Source organism: Chroicocephalus ridibundus, chromosome Z, assembly GCF_963924245.1.
Source record: "Chroicocephalus ridibundus chromosome Z, bChrRid1.1, whole genome shotgun sequence".
Lineage (NCBI taxonomy): Eukaryota > Metazoa > Chordata > Aves > Charadriiformes > Laridae > Chroicocephalus > Chroicocephalus ridibundus.
The window spans coordinates 82,978,945-82,997,452 of NC_086316.1; the positions used below are offsets into that span (position 1 = coordinate 82,978,945).

An 18,508-nucleotide genomic window follows, 5' to 3' on the forward strand; every position below is an offset into this window, starting at 1 on the left:
TTCGTATTCTCTTAAATAGTACTGTGTAGTCAGTGAAATAAAAAAAACAAAACCAAACGCTACTGGTTTTCTTAATTTAAAAATAGAGAAGCGTACTGAAGGAGATTCATCCCTGAGTAACGAGACGTTTGAAAACCGCATCCTATCGACAGTCGTCGCAACGTGTTACGACGCGCGCTCGGAACAGTCAACGCCATTCACAGGTGGCAACAGAACTTGTCATAGTCCAAGGTATTTGCAGCGTTGTCGCATTGATCCCCGTATCTTGTTTAATGAAACTGCACGCGAACATTTGGAAAGAGGATAAATAGAAAGAGTGTCTTTATTATTTTAAGCTGAAGGTCAAATTGACAGCTAAACCGTGCTGGATCCCAGAAAACTCAGAGCAGTGGTGATTAGCGACTTGCTTCTTTGGGCGTCCAAAAAGATTTTCAACGGGTATCTTCAACCAAACAACAGGAGGAGAACGATTGTAACGGAGTTCACTGCTATTAATGGCACTGCAGGAAAAAAAAATAAAATAAAAGGAGAGCAGTTGTGAACATTTTCTTCTGCACATCACAAAGTGACAGAACTTATTATCTTGGGAGACTACCTTTTAAGGAGCAAAACCAGTCAAAACTTTAAAAATACACTGAATTTTCCAATGCAAAAAATCAGGATTAGTGGAAGGAGCCAGGATCAAAGCCTAGGATACTAAAAATTAGGAAGCAACAGCATAAATACTTGTAGACAGCCCGTCATGTTTTAACTTTGAGCCAAACAATCCTTCCTCCAAATGAAACAAAACCATCTCAAAGTCAGTTTTCTTTGCTGCTATTTAGAAGAAATGTATCAGTTTTTACTCTGTGGTGAGCAAGACAGGTTAAGATTTATTAACTCCTGTTTGTCATCACCTATAAAAGGAACTTTTGCTGTGCTTTACAGTAAAAAAATGTAAAGTCGCTTACAAATTAGAAGACTATTTTTTCCCCCCCATCCTTTAAGGCTTACCTTTAGGAATCACAGGAATTACATCTCCCTCCCCAGGTACTTCACGTAAAATTGCATGTAGCCAAGGCAAAGCTAATTGCATGCTCTGGTTGATCACCAAGCTTTCCCCCGAGGAAAGACAAGACGCAGAGGCGGCATCACAAACCGGAGTCAGCGTCAGGGAATGTTTTACGCTTTATCAAACTCAGGGCACCTTAGCTGGGACCTGCGACCTCCTCTGCAGAGCCCACGCGTGTGGAGGGAGGAACCCGAAGGAAGGACAGATTGGAAATGACGAGCAGAAATTTCGCCTGTGCCAACCTCATGAAGTTCAACCAGGCCAAGGGCAAGCTCCTGCACCTGGGTCATGACAATCCCAGGCACAAATCCAGGCTGGGCGGAGAATGGATGGAGAACAGCCCTGAGGAGAAGGACTTGGGGGTGTTGGTGGATGAGAAGCTCAACATGCTCCAGCAATGTGCGCTGGCAGCCCAGAAACCCCCCGCAGCCTGGGCTGCATCCCCAGCAGCGTGGGCAGCAGGGCGAGGGGGGGATTCTGCCCCTCTGCTCCGCTTGAGGGAGACCCCCCTGCAGTGCTGCCTCCAGCGCTGGGGCACCAACAGCAGAAGGACACGGAGCTGCTGGAGCGGGGCCAGAGGAAGCCCCGGAGATGCTGGGAGGGCTGGAGCCCCTCTGCTGGGAGGACAGGCTGAGAGAGCTGGGGGGGTTCAGCCTGGAGAAGAGAAGGCTTCGCGGAGACCTCCAGCCCCTTCCAGGCCCTCAAGGGGCTCCAGGAAAGCTGGGGAGGGACTCTGGATCAGGGAGGGGAGCCATGGGATGAGGGGAATGGGTTTAAACTGGAAGAGGGGAGATGTAGATGAGATATTGGGAAGAAATTCTTTGGTGTGAGGGCGGTGAGCCCCTGGCATGGATTTCCCAGAGAAGCTGTGGCTGCCCCATCCCTGGCGGGGTTCAAGGCCAGGTTGGCCGGGGCTTGGAGCAACCTGGGCTGGTGGGAGGTGTCCCTGCCCAGGGCAGGGGGGTAAGAAGCAGATCATCTTTAAGGTCCCTTCCAACCCAAACCGTTCTGTGATTCTGTGAAATAGCAGCTCTTCGGTAAAAGAAAATAGTCAAAATTCCGATGTAACTTCATTAAAGCACAGAAACAAAACTTTACAGACAATATTGTTTAAACAGAAGGTGGTCACCTTACCTCTCATTACGGTTCGTACAGATCGAATGAGGTTCGTTAGCTGTGCTTTAATTCCTGGTTCCTCTCCAAATCCTCCAATTCCTTGATCGCTTCCCCAGCCCACTGTGTCATGCAAAACCAAACAGATGTGTTAGGAAAAAAAAACCCCAAATCATACAAGAAATGCTATCAGTGATATCAATGAGTGAGCTATTTTGATTACGGTTATCACCAACATTAGAAAAACAAACGGTAATTTGCTTTATTTCCAGATCAGGTTTTAAAACTGAAAACTGTTCAACCTTTTTAACGAATGCAACGGTAATGACACATCGATGTTTCTGTAAAAGAAACCCTTACCAGAGAAATAAATGAGCTTATTTGCGCTTCAAAAAAACACCTGCCGACATAAAAAAAAAAATAAAAAAAAATCCGTTCCCTATCCTTTCCCAGAAGATAGAACAGCAGCCAGGGCATCCTCTCCCTCCTGAGCCGCTCCTCCCACTCGGATGAGCTCAGAGCTCTTCCCCAGTCACCTGGGAGCAACAAGTGTCTCGACTCCCCAGTCCCCACGTCTGCCTTCTCCTTGAGCTGCTGCTCAGGAATGTGAAAAAAAGACCCCAAACCCACACCCAGCAGATCCCCCCCCGGCGAAACCTACAGGAGAACGGGAAAATGGGATCACTGTCTGCGCTCCGGCCAAAAATCCAAGCTGACTTGGAGAAGTCAAGACACTCTGGATCGGGGAATTGGGAAACCTTGGCTCATTGGTTATTTTTTTCTGTGTTTTGCAGATCTTTGTGTCAGTGGTTTTTCTGTGTTTTGCAGCGTTTTGCCATCTTTTGAGGCACGAGGACGTCCAACCTTGGGGGTCTTCGGTACCGCGGAGCTGCGAAGACCCAGAAGCGCCATCATCCCACCCAAAAAAAAAAAAGGCACGAGGAGATGACAGAACCCACCTCGGGGTATGACACCATCATCATGGAATAGTTCGGGTTGGAACATGCACAAATGGGAAAAATGCAAAGGAAAAAAAAAAAAAAGGAAATTATGGGGGGGGACAAAAAAAAAAAAAGACACAAAGATATGGCAGGAGTCATCTCAACCGCACGGGCAGAAGATCCAACCTCAAGCCCGAAGCCCCGGAGCCATTCCTGGCAGAGAGATACCCGGTAAGGGAAGGCTGCGGGGAGAAGCGGGGGGGCGGGGAAGCCGAGCCCAATGGGCCCGGAGCGGCCTCCGAGCCCTCTGCCAGCCCCCGCGGAGCCCACCGAGAGCCGGTCGGTACCTCCCGGGGGGGTTTCTCCCCTCAGGAGGCCTCACAGGGCCCGGAGCTGTGTATGTGTGTGGCGGGGGGGGTGGTGGGAGGGACGCTCCACGGCGGCCGGGCCTATGCCGGTTTTTCCCCCGGATGGGTCGGCGACTCACCGTGTCGGAGGAACCGTTCCTCATGCAACACGGCGACGGCGTTAACGACGAGAAGCGCGGCCTGCAGCAGGGAGTAGAGGGTGAACGCCATGGCCCCCGCCGCCGCCGCGATGCGCCGACGGGGCGGGAACCGGCGACCGTGCGGGACGTGGCGGGGCGGGACCGGGGGGGGCGGGGGCTTGGGAAGGGGGCGGGGCGTTGGGCTCCGCCCAACGCCCCGCCCCCTTCCCAAGCCCCCGCCCCCCCCCGCTCTCGGATCCCCAGTCTCCGCGATTCGGTGGTTTTTAGGCTCATTCGCCGCCATAGAAACGATAACTTTGTGCTTCACGTGGTGGACTGGAGAGACCCCATCCCGATTCCTTGCCCTGCCACAGATAGGAGCTGAGTAGTCACCGTTTCTCAACATTATCATCGCGTTACCGCTATCGTGGTTTATTGCCGGTCTCTTCTCCCCAGTGACAGGCAATAGGACGCAAGGAAATGGCCTCAGGTTGCACCAGGGGAGGTTTAGATGGGATATTAGGAAAAATTTCTTCACCGAAAGGGTTGTCAAGCATTGGAAGAGGCTGCCCAGGGCAGTGGTGGAGTCACCATCCCTGGAGGTATTTAAAAGCCGGGTAGACGCGGTGCTGAGGGACATGGTTTAGCGGTGGCTTTGGCAGTGTCAGGTTGATGGTTGGACTCGATCTGAAAGGTCCCTTCCAACTCAGACAATTCTGTGATTCTGTGATAAGAGATTCCTGCGTGCGTCTTGTTACTGCGTGTCTGCCTTATGCAACCGATAAACTCTTTCCGGAAAGTCAGGCAAAAATGACAGAGTACAGTTTTGAGTGTTCTGCGCAGTCGGTTTTGGATCATTTTGCAATTCTGAAGTGCTAACTTCTGCAAAATTTCGTTCTTTGAAACATCTAAAATGACACGGTTATTTTTTTAAGTTTTTAAAATGACAGGATTTGTATTTTGGGAGAACTGCTCCCACACGAAGCTGGCAACCTCTGTTGGTACGAGGGTGGCAGCTGAGCCACTGGGAGCAGCCAGTGACCAACAGTATTACTATTATTTTAATATATATCTCCATGCTTCAGCTCTGGGTTAAGATCCGCTCACCAGCGAGCACAAAACGATCTGAAACTTCAGCGGCGAATCGAGCGTCAGGACCGTATGATGGAGAAGAGCACCCCGTCCTCAGAGCCCTAGTGTATTTTGTTACTAACTTACCCTCCAAATTACTAATATTAATTAAGGGAGATAGAATGGAGGACAAAAATCAAACAGATTCATCAGTGTTTTGTCATCTGGTCAAAAATATTTGTCATTGCGGTCTTGAAAAGGAGTACAGTCTCAGTTCAGGGAACATCTATTGCCCTTCCAGAGAAATCAGTATTATTTAAACATACGCTGAAGGTTTTTTTTGTGAGAAAGCTCGAAATATTTACAAATGTTGCCTCTGAGTCTACAAACCCTTATGTGTACGCTTGGCTTCACGTATGTCAGCAGTCTGGGGCACTACGCAGGTGTAGTGGCACATGTGAACACACACTTGCAAGCTCAGGAATTCCAACATAAATTCTTTATTTCTCATCCAGACTTTTTAATTGTGTGTCACCTCAAACCTCCTCAAAACTACCAGTTTAACATCTTAAAATGGAGCCACTTCTAGTTACCTAGAAGCCCCCAAAGTTTGCAAAAAAGCTTTCTTTAATCATTCAAACCATCTTTTTCCGTGTGTCTATAAATAATAAAAAAGCCTGATCTTGATTTTTACCAAACTCCACGCACAGAGAGAAATTCAGTATCTGGCTTGAAAAGATTTCATCCCAAGGCCATCACTATTTTTTAAGAAGTTGTGAGTGCTGGCAGATAATGGTCTCACAAATGGAACTGCCTTTTGTTCTCAGACATAACTTAGGGCCTTACGGCAGTAATTCTATAATTAAATACAGATAAATATGAGGGGTCACTAACGGGCACGTCTAATAACCACCATCATCAAGTAGCATTTCCTGGGCTACCTCCTTACGGTATCCAACCTATAAATAAATACTAACCTCAGTGAAGAGCTAATGTTTCGAATTATGGCACTGAAAAAAAAAATAATGAGGTTTTTAAAATAAGTATACAAGTTATGGCCTAGTATTTTTACCCATAATTAAGATGTATTTCCAAAGAGCAGCTGCTATCGAGCTTACATAAACTTGATGTGATTTTCCCCTTTGCAAAATCCATCACGGCAACTGAACAACCACATGAGTCTTATCTCTGAATCATCGTGTTACGTGGTCGAAGGGAAAACCAAAATCACTTGCATTAGAAGGAAAGCAATTAATTTATTTTTTTTTTCTTCATTAAGGTGTTACATTTCGTTGCAGTAAATTCCCGTGGCGTCATCTGCAGAGCGCAGTCGATCACCATAAAGGAGAGCTTTAAACCGCCTTACAGATGTCAAAGGATTAAACTTCAGGCTGGTGAAGTATTGTGAAGACCTGGGTATTATTTTTGCTTCTCCGTTTGTCGTTCAATATCGTCAGACAGAGCACAGCTCTGTGGGTCCGACTGTCCTCTGCCATTAACGAGGCTCGAGCCTGTTGCATGCAAGTTTTCAGGATGAGGTTAGTTTATTCCTGGCGAGCAAACGCCAGGTCAAAGGAAGTCTTCTCACGACTTCAATCCCTACATCCTTCGCCTCACTTGCCACCAGCTCCTGAGTTTATTTTCTGAACTAGCTTTGACAATTTCCTCCTTTTGATACTTGCCCGTAGGCCTGGGAATACCTTATAAGCTGAAGATGAGCAAACTTTAAATATTTGCTGTCAGACTCCAGAAGCAAGCTTGCTGCCTTGCGGTTTTACCTTAACGGGGCTCTGAACGGACACAAACCTCTGCGCTACGTGGACCAGGGTATTGCATCAAGGAGCTGAGTCCTTACACCTGCCTGCCACGTACCAACCTCTACGGTGAGTCACTCCATTAACTGAAAAATTCTGTGTGTGTGAAAAACGTAGGTTCCGTGGCTCAGTTATGTGCTGTAAATAAATCCCGTAGCTACATTTCGCAGCTAAACTAAAGCCTTTGTCATCCTTCAGTCATCACACCTATTGCACCGTCAAAACTGCTGCAAAGGTTAACGACGCATCTCTTGGAAGCACAAACTGAATATTCAGCTGCTTTAATGTGCAGTTGTTTCTTTTAACCACCAAAGGTGGGAATGCAGTAAGATTTTGTACATTTGAAAGAATCTCTATCTGGTTCTTACCCTTCAGCAGCTACGTACAGGAAAGATCTTTGTCTTGTCCGTGACTGTAAATGTGCTGCGCAGCATCATCTCTGCCCTGGCTGATTTGGAAAGCGAATGGCCGTCCCCTCCAAAACCCCAGCCTGCCAGCTTTCCTAAGAGTTGTACCTTGAGAGGACGTTAATATGGCTTCATACACAAAAGTAGATGGAAGAACAGAGGAAAAACAAATAGGAAATTCTGAATTTACACCTAAATTTATTGATGCTATTTCCTAAGTTCATCGTGCTTGGCTGTATAACCCTAACAGCCTTTAAATGTCATTTGTTGTCTAGCACGTGCGCGCACACGCTGCTCTTCATCTTGTTATTACCAATAGTACAGGATTACACTATGTTACATTATATTGTACTGTGATTATTGGCATCTTCATCCCAGTCACGGCCTGCGCTGCGTTCCTGCTGGAATACACCAATCTGGAACCAAAGCCTGTTACGCTCGGTACCATATAGATATTTTTCAGGGATTTTTCCAGTCCATGTCTCAGCTGGAAGACAGTGGATATCAAAAGCAGGCCAACACAGGGAACAGGGCAGCAAAAGAACAAATCGATTTTGTCAGAGAATTGGAAATCTCTGCTTAGCCCTGCCCTGTGGCTGACAGAGGGGCAGGATTTGCAGGCGTCGAGGCAGCAGCGGGTCTTAAGGAGGGATTTAGAGCAGGATGAGGAAACAGCTCCATGAATTTTGACAAGGAGGGGGGGGATTTTATCTCTGTGCAGTGAGCAGCATGAAGAAAGAGCCGGGGTATTAAGGAGAGCAAAGAGGTGCCTGAGGCTGGTGTTACGGGCGGTGGACAGGCAGGAGCAGCTCACTAAATAGAGGAATGGAAAGAGGGAGACCAAAACGGCACAGGCTCTTACAGGCAAGGAGCTGGTGTTTGCCACCATGGATGTGCAAATGTGTTTCCATCGGACCATGGAAAATGGTGTCAGGAGCAATATTTTGAGTGGGAATACGGCTAACATCAAAGGATCCTGTTGTGGCCGAGCCTCCGCCAGGGATGGCTGACGTGTCCCTTCAGCTTCAGAATCAGGTCTGGTTTCCATCTCTGCTAATAGACAAATTACTCAAACTGCCCTTTTGGGACAAATACAGAGGTGGTGTAATGGTGACCAAACTCCGACCACCTCTGCAGCACAGCCTACAGATTTTCACTCGGGTCTCTGAAATGCTGAACGCCTGCGTGGATCCGTGCAGGCCCTACGTCTCTGATTTGCTGAGCATCATGTTTGGGAGCTTACACAAGCCTGTCGGTGTCACAGTGCGTCCCGCTGGGGCCAGATTCTCCATCAACAGCTTCCCCAGTGAACGGTGGCCCCATCTAAGCCTGGAAGAGGAGGAAATTCATAGGCTGTAGCCTTCTTGTTCATACATTTGGGGGCCATTAAGTCACCTGTTTGAAAATACGAGTCCCGAGAGCATTACTTCCACCGAGGTTAGCTAAGCTAAAGCTAAGGCACAGTCACTGACGCCAACAACCCTTACAACCTGTTGGCGACTCCGAAGTGCCTTAACAATCCTTCAGATACTTTCAGTGCTCTGTGACCTGTGAGCACAAAGGAGGAACGGACCATGCCAGACCCCTTTCAGAAGAATACTCGCTCGTCAAAGGGCCTTCCTCCTGCTGCTTTTGACTTTCCATCTATTTCTGTGGGAATCATAGATGGTTTGGGTCGGAAGGGACCTTGAAGGTCATCTAGTTCCAAACCCCTGCCCTGGGCAGGGACACCTCCCACCAGCCCAGGTTGCTCCAAGCCCCGGCCAACCTGGCCTTGAACCCCTCCAGGGATGGGGCAGCCACAGCTTCTCTGGGCAACCTGGGCCAGGGGCTCACCACCCTCTCACCAAAGAATTTCTTCCTCAGATCTCATCTAAATCTCCCCTCTTCCAGTTTAAAGCCGTTCCCCCTCGTCCCATGGCTCCCCTCCCTGATCCAGAGTCCCTCCCCAGCTTTCCTGGAGCCCCTTGAGGGACTGGAAGGGGCTGGAAGGTCTCCCTGGAGCCTTCTCCAGGCTGAACAACCTCATCATGCAGGAGGTAGGCCAAGGAAGTTGCTACGATAAATGGAAAATTATACACCCCGCAGCTCTCACAGTGTTCTTAGCAGCAAAAGGCATGAAGTTGGACTAGGCTCGCACCTATCCCTCTCCGTGCCAGATCTCAGACTAATCTGTCCCCTGGAACTGCCATCCGAATGGGGAGAAGAGCCAGGCTCGTTCCTTAGCAAGCTGGTGTTATGCCAGAGGCAGAGGTCATGGGTTGCAGCACTCAGTTTAAAGATTAATAGATGGTGGCTTCCCTCAGGCTGTAAAAGTGGGCAGATAAAAACAAAAAATCACAACCCTGGTGACTTCAGAGATTGCAGTCTGTTCAATAACATGAGCATAGCCACAGCGTCGTACAGCTTGTAGGAAACCATGTGCTAAAGGTTAGGGGTAAGCATAACGTGTGGGATTCATGTATGAGTCAGAGGGACTGGGAAATCTTGGTAAAAATTACAAGAAATCCTTCCCCCCTGCATTTTTTCCCCATGACTCATCCCACAGAAAGAGGTAATATGGGAAGATGTATGTCTCTACGGTAAATTTTTAACACATCACAGAGGTAAGGTAGATATAGCTACGCTTTTTCTCCACTTCCACAAAAAAAACCCCTGTTTTCCTGCATTTTCTAATACTGGCGTGGTACGAGTTCACAGTCCAAAGCTACGGTGGAGAAAATGAAGTGCGTCCTGTCAGTCCGTCAGCTCGCCAGCCTACACCCCTGAGTCCTTCACCCGCTCTCCTCTCCAGAAGAAAGCTGGTGGTGGAAGAAGCTGTGGGCCATCACTGCTCTGGCGCTGAATCGGCGGGCGTCATCGAGACAGCAAAGGAGAAGAACGGTAACTCAAAAATGGAAAGTGTCTCTTCAGCGATGGCAAACTCCGGGGACACAGTTCGCTTGTCAGAAACGTAACTGATACACACCGGGCCAGGCAAATCCGCCGTCGGAATCTTATCAGAGCTACTGTTCGTCACCGTCATGTTTTGCACCACCACAGGTGTAGTGAGATCTTTGGAGGAATAATTTGATGTGCAGCGCCTGGCACAACAGAAAGGGAGCAAACCAAATCGTTAGGTGTCACATGCGTGTGAAAAGCTGTTTGTATTTTGAACCCAATCCAGTTAATGACAGGATATCGCTAATGGCAGCACAGAACTGATAGCCGGGATAGAGCTGATTTAATTAATTAAGGTGGTGACCTTTTCCTTTCCCCCTTATCTTCTGCCCTTTAGCACAAAATACCTTTTGTGCCCTCCTCCATTTGGCTAGACGCATTCAAACTAAAGCCGAACAAAATTTTTGTTTAAAGAGATTGCTCAAAACATATTATTTACTTTCTTGTTAATAAACATCTCAAGGAATGTCCCTCTCCTGGTGACTTCAGGCTGTTCTTGAAAAAAAATGAAAATGTTGGCAGTAGTGAGAAATCAGGGGCTCAGGTCTCTTGATTTTCCTCAATAAAATTTCAATACATAAAATCTGGGGATGGGGAGAAGAACTTGGACCAGACAGAAAACAAACCCGACTATCACTGCACTGAACTGATATTATCCAAGCACCGCCCTAGCAATTCCCCAGCCCCCATTACTGCACCCTGCTGCGGGCTGATGGAGAAGGAGCCTGGGAGGACCCCAAGAAGCACTAGGGTTTGGCCGGCTCTTCCCCATGGGCTCCCTGATCACCCTCGGCTCCTGCAGGAATTCATCACTGCCCACATTTCCTTGGCAACCCTGGGTCCTCTCCTACTGCCCTAACACTCACCTCCGGAGAACGCTTATCGCTACGCTGATGGCAACCAACAGTAAGAGGCTTCCACTGAGAGACACCATGACAATATCATAAGTAGACGGTGATGAACCTTCAAGAGAGTATGGAAATCACAGGTGAGTTTTGCCAACAAAGAGCTTTAAGAAATGAGAAGTTTTGTGAAATGACCCCATGTTGTTACAGGCTGCAAATAACGATGGTCCTTCTGCTGCAAACCATGGATGGATGGGGGTGACCAGCTCTGTGTTAGAAGGGGATTCCTGGGAACTACTTTTTCTCCAAAAATCTCACAGCTCAGTTAAATAACTTGTGGGCCTATATCTACCAAAAGTATAAAGCAAAACTGCTTTGCAGGGCTGAAACCCAACCGTTTGGATCTCGGGGTGGAGAAGTCTGCCCCGCACTGTTAGACCACAAAGTTATTCCACATAGAATGGTTCAGGTTGGAAGGAACCTTAAAGATCATCTAGTTCCAACCCCCTTGCCCTGGGCAGGGACAATTCCCACCACACCAGGTTGCTCCAAGCCCCGGCCAACCTGGCCTTGAACCCCTCCAGGGATGGGGCAGCCACAGCTTCTCTGGGCAACCTGGGCCAGGGGCTCACCACCCTCACACCAAAGAATTTCTTCCTCAGATCTCATCTAAATCTCCCCTCTTCCAGTTTAAACCCATTCCCCCTCGTCCCGTGGCTCCCCTCCCTGCTCCAGAGTCCCTCCCCAGCTGTCCTGGAGCCCCTTGAGGGACTGGAAGGGGCTGGAAGGTCTCCCCGGAGCCTTCTCTTCTCCAGGCTGAACCCCCCCAGCTCTCTCAGCCTGTCCTCCCAGCAGAGGGGCTCCAGCCCTCCCAGCATCTCCGGGGCCTCCTCTGGCCCCGCTCCAACAGCTCCGTGTCCTTCTGCTGTTGGTGCCCCAGAGCTGGAGGCAGCGCTGCAGGGGGGTCTCCCCAGAGTGGAGCAGAGGGGCAGAATCCCCCCCTCGCCCTGCTGCCCACGCTGCTGGGGATGCAGCCCAGGCTGCGGGGGGTTTCTGGGCTGCCAGCGCACATTGACGGCTCATGTTGAGCTTCTCATCCACCAGCACCCCCAAGTCCTTCTCCTCAGGGCTGCTCTCCATCCATTCTCTGCCCGGCTTGGATTTGTGCCTGGGATAGCCCCGACCCGCGCACCTATTATCCACCTATTCACAGTAAAGCCATGACAGCATCCTGAATCTTCCTGCCTCTCTAGCCAGCGCTTTCCATCCACTTCCACCCTTTTCAATCTGCTTCCGTCCTTTTTTGCTCTTGGATTCAGTTCCAACCACAAAGGAGTGAATTTTGGCTTACATCCCCTATCTACCCCTGCCTCCAAGTCTCCCAGTCCTCTCTTCTGCTGCAGCGGCTCCTTTGATTTCCACCATTCTTCCCTCCCCAAAACCCCAAGAAAAACAACCCGGCTGATTCATTCATTCCCTTTCAGCCCGTTCAGCACGCCGTATCTGCTAATCTTACATACTTGATAACGCTGCTGTTGCCTGGCACCTCTCAGCAGTGTCACCACGCAAACAAAACGCTGCGAAACGAGCTTAAAATGCTAATGAAAATGAACAGGAGAGTGAATCACCTTCTTCCTCGGAAGTCATTTTGCTGTGGAAACCTTCTTCACTAGCACGGAGCATGCTGAAAGAGAAAGCCAGCAGAAATTCAGATCGCGGTTTACTGTTCGTAAGCAGCACGTTTATTTTAGATCCATTTATGACATCCGAATATTTCACCGTCTCTAAGGTGAATTATCTTTCCAGCTTCCTTGTGAGATAGATCCTGCTGTCGGCGTTTTGCAAGCTGGGAATCGAAGCAAGATGGGACAGATCCAAAAAGCAGAATTTAATCTGACATCAAACCCCTGAATGTCTCTCTGAAGGCAATGAGCTTCCACAGGTACCTCGAATTTGACTTCATGGTCGTCTCCAGCATCTAATCTCGGCACGGACAAGCGCGTTGGCATCACACTCTAGCACATCTAGCACACACTTTTATCTAATCCCAGCCAATTTGCCCCAGGACACAGAGGGAGACTTTAGCAGGAAATTTCCCGTCATTATTTTATTCTATCCTAGCTCCTTGTCTAGAATAAAGATGAAATGTGGAGTCACAGGATGTAGCCTGATGGCATCCAGTTAATAAACACAAGAACAAATCGTCTGCCAGTATGTTCTCAGGTATCTAAGCCTCAGAGGTTGCACTTTAAATTCTACTCTCTTTGCATCAATAAGCTTAATTGAAAATGAAATTATTGTGAAAAATGTGTGTAGCCACAGGTTGGATAAGAAAAAAGCCAGTGACTGAAGAAAATACAACCCTATAGGAAAAAAGCCAAGCCAAACCCATACTCACGTTTACGTGAGGAACGACACCAGCTCTGAAACACTGCTCAGACTGAAATACCGTGCATGACATAGAACCACAGAACGGTTTGGGGTGGAAGGGACCTTTCAAGGCCATCTAGTCCAATCCCCCCTGCCATGAGCAGGGACGTCTTCAACTAGATCAGGTCGCTCAGAGCCCCTGGGCCTGGAATGTTTCCAGGGATGGAGCATCTCCCACCTCTCCGGGCAACCTGGGCCAGTGTCTCGCCACCCTCAGCGTAAAGAATTTCTTCCTTCTATCTCATCTAAATCTCCCCTCTTTTCGTTTAAAACCATCACCCCTTGTCCTATCGCTACAACCATTACCCCTCCTATCAACATGAATCAGAGGGATCTGCAAGAACCCCTACTTTTGAAAAGCTTGGACAGTAAAACCAGGCAGCATCATTTCGTAGCGACGTCGACTGTCCAAGGCTTTGCCTCTTACCCACGAGTGCACGTGTCTGTGAATCAACCGAAATGTTGGCCCAGAAGCTGTTTCAGGATCTCACGTGAAATTTCCCCTGGTGGAAGGAGAGCTGGGCTGAGTGCTACTGAAATAATCAAAGATCCCAGAGTCCTCCATCCCTTCGTGACACAATCTCTTTTTGTCACGTCAGTGAGATGTCCTAAGGAGCACCTCAGTCTCGCCCTTCAGCTTGAGAAAAAGCTAAAAAAATAAGACACGGTAATTTAAATCTAGAGCAGAATAAGATTGGAAATTTCTGCATTACCTTGTGACTGCTGGAGATCCTTCCATCAGCATCATGCTGCTAAGACGTTGCATGAAAGTAAAGCTGGTCTGAAGGGGTTCAGACTAATTGCTCACTTCATTTGCCTCTGCTGATTGCTTTCTTCTCTCCGTGGTTTTTATTACAGCAGAGTAATCTCTTCCGTTTCTAGCCAATCAATAAAGTGTGGAGGTGGATCAAGGAGAGGCTTTACTCACCATCCTTTTGTTAAGCAATTCCTTTCACGATCTTTCTGGTGGAGCAGGAGACACAGCTGGACTCCACCTAAAAGCCTGCCAAGGCTTCCGTTGGGCACCGGACCCTTTCTGCGGCGCTATGATTGCACGAAGTCCTCCAGCAAAGCTGCCTCTGCAGTTTCTGTGTTCAGGAGTCACCGCAGAAACACGCCATGTCCCAAGAGCGGTGCCTTCGGGTCTCCTCCGGCAGGCTGGGTGGAGGGGGCGGGCAGCCCCGTAGTTTGGGTGCCCTCCAGGCAAGGGAACCCCACCAGCTGAGATGGCTCCAGGCCAAGGGGCGACTACGGGACCACAGTAAGTCTGAGCCCCGTCCTTGCTTTTTGGGCGTTACGCAGACTGACCTGGCTCTTCACCACTGAAAAGGACGAGGTAGGAATTTAAGGAGCTGATGCTGAGCTGTTAATCGGTGATGGACACTTCAGGGTTGGATTTCAAACGTGCTTCATTTTGGTGGCCCTTGCAGCCTGGCTTAGCTGTTCTTCACTGCGCCATGGGCAGGAGCTTACCATCGATCTTGTTCTGCAGCACCCACCTCTTCCCAAGCCTCTGTTAGCGAAGTCACATCTCCGTCGCAGAGCCGGACCTTGTTTTTATCTGCAAAAGCCCCTTGTCCTTACTGCCAGAATGGGGCTGAGCTGGCACCCGCACTGAGTTATCTTGGGAAAAAGTGCGATTACCTGCGCTTTGTGATCACAGAAGGCGTGGTGCCCTAGGGTGGAGACTCCTTTTCTGTTAATATGTTCACACAGAACACATAAATCCACTCCAGACTGGCAGGTATTTCAAAACTAACGATAGGGATTGACGCATTTTTCTCCTTTGCCTAGCTAAATAACTACAAAACAATTTCAGCTCCTCTTGCCTCGCTGCTAGTATCAAACAAGACCAAAGGACCTCTCCAAATCCCCTGGAGACTGTTTGGCAGGGTTTCAGGTGTCCACAGTCCATATCACCGAGCACATTTAGATAATGACCACAGCTGCGAATTTTCCTCTGTGGCGTAAGGAAACAGTGAATGAACTACATCAAACAGGTTTTTACGGAGAGGTCAACAGCGGAGAGCAGGCCTGCAGATACGTTTTTGGTTGCGCCACACACCAATTATCCATTCTGCACCATCCACAGAGGAGGACACTTGGTATGTCAGTGCTTTCTCTCCCTTCTCCAGGGCATCACTGACCGTTTCTTTGGCTTTGAGCCACAGCAAGTATGGTGTTGAAAACCGCTTCCATGTTGTAGAGGCTACAAAAGACTTCCCAAGAAGGGAGGACTTCTATTCGGGCAGACGCCAGTGCTTTCCTGCTTTATCAAACAGAAAGCTCAGACCAAAACCTAAATTGCTTTGTAACCCATTTGTGATTCGGAATCTGATCCAAAGCTCACCAAAGTCAATGGGAGTCTCTTCGCTGGCTTCTCTGGCACTCAGACCCTGCCCCGTGGGGAAAAGATGCTAAATACAGGGCAGACCTCACTCTTGCAAGCCACCGAAGATCTCCTGGACGGTACTTAAAGCCCTCCATCATGCCCAATGTGAAGACATGATGGAAGTGTCTGGGACACGTTCTTCTCTGCAAACATCTCTTGCGAATGTGAATTCATAGAATGACAGAATGGTTTGGGTTGGAAGGGACCTTAAAGACCATCTAGTTTCAACCCCCTGCCCTGGGTAGGGACACCTCCCACCACACCAGGTTGCTCCAAGCCCCGGCCAACCTGGCCTTGAACCCCTCCAGGGATGGGGCAGCCACAGCTTCTCCGGGCAACCTGGGCCAGGGGCTCACCACCCTCACAGCAAAGAATTTCTTCCCAATATCTCATCTAAATCTCCCCTCTTCCAGTGTAAAACCGTTCCCCCTCGTCCCATGGCTCCCCTCCCTGATCCAGAGTCCCTCCCCAGCTTTCCTGGAGCCCCTTGAGGGACTGGAAGGGGCTGGAAGGTCTCCGCGGAGCCTTCTCTTCTCCAGGCTGAACCCCCCCAGCTCTCTCAGCCTGTCCTCCCAGCAGAGGGGCTCCAGCCCTCCCAGCATCGCCGGGGCCTCCTCTGGACTTGCTTCACCAGGTCCATGCCGTTCTCATGTTATTCCCTTTCACCAAACTTTCAGAGACATTAACGAAAAAACAATGGAATGCCCTGAATATTCCTGAAGGAGATCTATAATGTCTTAGTAATTTTTTCTTTTTTATCCTAGTATCCATGTAACTCCAAACTCAGTTTTGTGGAGAGGGGACCTGCGGTGGGGGAGGCGGCTCTTTCCTGCAGGAATATCTTATCTCACGTGGATTGGGTGCAGTCCACCACTGCCAGCGCAGATAAAACAAACCCAGTGAGACCAGGGCAACCGGCCAAGTGTGGACGTGGCCGCAGTGACACATGCCACAGGGCGCAAGGATCTGAGCCATATGCAGGGCTCGAGCCTGTACGGCTGGAGGTTATGTACCTACTCTGGGATTTATTAGTGAACGCCTGGCTAGTAGTTTGGAGACGAAACATTTTGTATCAGTATCATCACCAAGGATAACCTTACTACAACAAAAAAAAAAGCCCTCTCAAAAATGTACTGAATAATTCAAGGCAGTTGAGCAAAATTTAGAATCATAGAATGGTTTGGGTTGGAAAGGAACTGAAAGATCTAGTTCCAACCCCCCGGCCATGCTCATCTGGGCATAAACCCCATTGGAACAAACTCCACAGAGGGAAGAAAAGCTACAGGAGATGACATGAAAATAGTGAGATGTCCTACAGGTGCTCTCCCCACAGCTTTGCTTAGCAGAGTGATTCTGCTTTGAAAGCCAGCGGGGTAAAAGTTGTTCTATCCAAGAGGGTCAGAGCAAACTCTAGGCTTTGTTTTTGTTAATTCCTCGTTGAGATAGCCTAAAAAAATACAGGTTTGCTGAGAAGGTGCTATTTTTTTTTTGTACGCTGCGAAATTTATGCCGAACTTTTGTCACCACCGCCTTGGAAGTTTTCCGTAAAAATGACGAAAAAGGAAGAGAAAATTTTGCGGCAACCTGAACTGTAATCCCTCACAGAAGACAAAAGTCAAAGGAGCAGTCAAGAGCTGATCAACAGGACAAAAAACATGCAGAGGTTTTATTTGCTGTTCATTAGCAGGGCCTTATCCTGCTTGCCATACCCACCTCAGACAAAACTTCCAAATCGTCACTGTAACGCCTTTGTTAATTGGCCCTATTCACGCGGAGATAACTTTTTATGATAACCAAGGTATTTATTTGTCAGTATGATTGACCCCAAGAGCGCTAAATGCTCAGATATGCTGTCTGCTTCAAATAACTCGTTCGTGATTCACTTGATTTCCCCCACCATTGCAGAACAAGGTCGAGAAAAGGTGAAAAAAAAAAAGGTCTTTTGAGGGAGATGGTTTGAAAGCACCTAAAAGTACGGTCCCGAGAGGTCTGTTCCCATGCTCTCGAGTAAGGGAAAGCACATACCTCCACGCTTTTGCTCGGTGCGCTTCTTCACCAACAGAAATAACCGTGCCGAAGCATCTCAGAAGCAAATGAGAGAAGTCCTAAGTCCTGGAGAAGCACCACCACGGCTGAAGGACGGAGCTCAGTCTGGAGATGTTGCGGGCAGTTCATGGAAATCCAACTGGGCGGGGGAAAAGTAAAAAAGGACCGTCAATCACTCATGAGCTTTTAAAAATCTATTTATTGCTCATTCAAGCGCCCAGGAAAATCAAGTAGCAGCTCAGTGCGTAGCCTGTGCTGTGGTTTTTGCCACTCTCAGGGGATTTTGATGAAAGAAAGGCTGAAACGAAGATCTGTAATACCACTGTTACCTTTTACCTCTCTTGTGGTAACAGCTTGGTCAACTACGCAAGTTTCTTAAAGGTGTTGACAAGCTGCACGTTCATGCGTAAGAAAAGCTGAATGTTTATTTTCCACATGAACGCGACATTAATTTTATATTAAGGACAGCAACAATACGGGCTACCCTATACCAGTAAATGAAGCGTGGCTGGGACCATTGCCCCGTGCCACCAGAGAGCTGCACCCACAGCAGAAGCACCCTTACCTTTCAGTTCAGGGTGGCCGCATCCGAACTGCCGTGGGGAAGGGTTGCGGGTCTGGGTGGACGCGCCATCCGTGCTGGGAACTGCTCCTCGGGACAGCGGTGGGCTCAAACACAACCTGCCGGGATCTCTGTAACAATTTAACTATGACAGGGGAGTTCAAGTACAGGGAGACGTCAGTACAGACACAGCCTTAGCGTATGTATATTCTGTATACAGCCGTATCAACTACTGCGTAAATCTACCCGGATCCTTTTTTCCTTCTTTTTTTTTCGAGGCCAGCTGGTGGAAACGTTGAGGGTCGAGTCTGTGAAACGCAAGCACTTATTGGGATCCTCATCACTTCAATGCGCGCAAACTTTGGCACAAGAGGAAAGCAAACAAAAAGCAAGTGGTGATAAGAAGCTT

The 18,508-nt window shown here is 48.7% G+C and overlaps 1 protein-coding gene and 1 long non-coding RNA gene across 2 annotated transcripts; one reads left to right on the forward strand and one right to left on the reverse strand.

The window, feature by feature from the left end:
• Nucleotides 1-297: 297 nt before the first annotated feature.
• IER3IP1 (immediate early response 3 interacting protein 1) lies at nt 298-3,749 on the reverse strand. The gene is made up of 3 exons (XM_063319448.1): nt 3,593-3,749; nt 2,186-2,287; nt 298-500 (listed from the first exon to the last, which is right to left on the reverse strand). Exons 1-3 carry the CDS (start codon nt 3,681-3,683, stop codon nt 445-447), a joined length of 249 nt encoding a protein of 82 aa, XP_063175518.1. The 5' UTR covers nt 3,684-3,749; the 3' UTR covers nt 298-444.
• On the forward strand, nt 2,761-6,773 carry LOC134508206 (uncharacterized). Its single transcript, XR_010069007.1, has 3 exons — nt 2,761-3,336; nt 5,962-6,201; nt 6,352-6,773. It is a non-coding gene; the product is annotated as an uncharacterized LOC134508206 (long non-coding RNA).
• Nucleotides 6,774-18,508: the final 11,735 nt, after the last annotated feature.

Coding starts and splice junctions, on each gene's coding strand:
- IER3IP1 (XM_063319448.1), bottom strand. CDS start 3,683: ATGGCGTTCACCCTCTACTCCCTGCTGCAGGCCGCGCTTCTCGTCGTT. Junction 2,288..3,592: donor GGAACGGTTCCTCCGACACG/GTGAGTCGCCGA, acceptor TGCATGACACAG/TGGGCTGGGGAAGCGATCAA. Junction 501..2,185: donor TGTACGAACCGTAATGAGAG/GTAAGGTGACCA, acceptor TTTTTCCTGCAG/TGCCATTAATAGCAGTGAAC.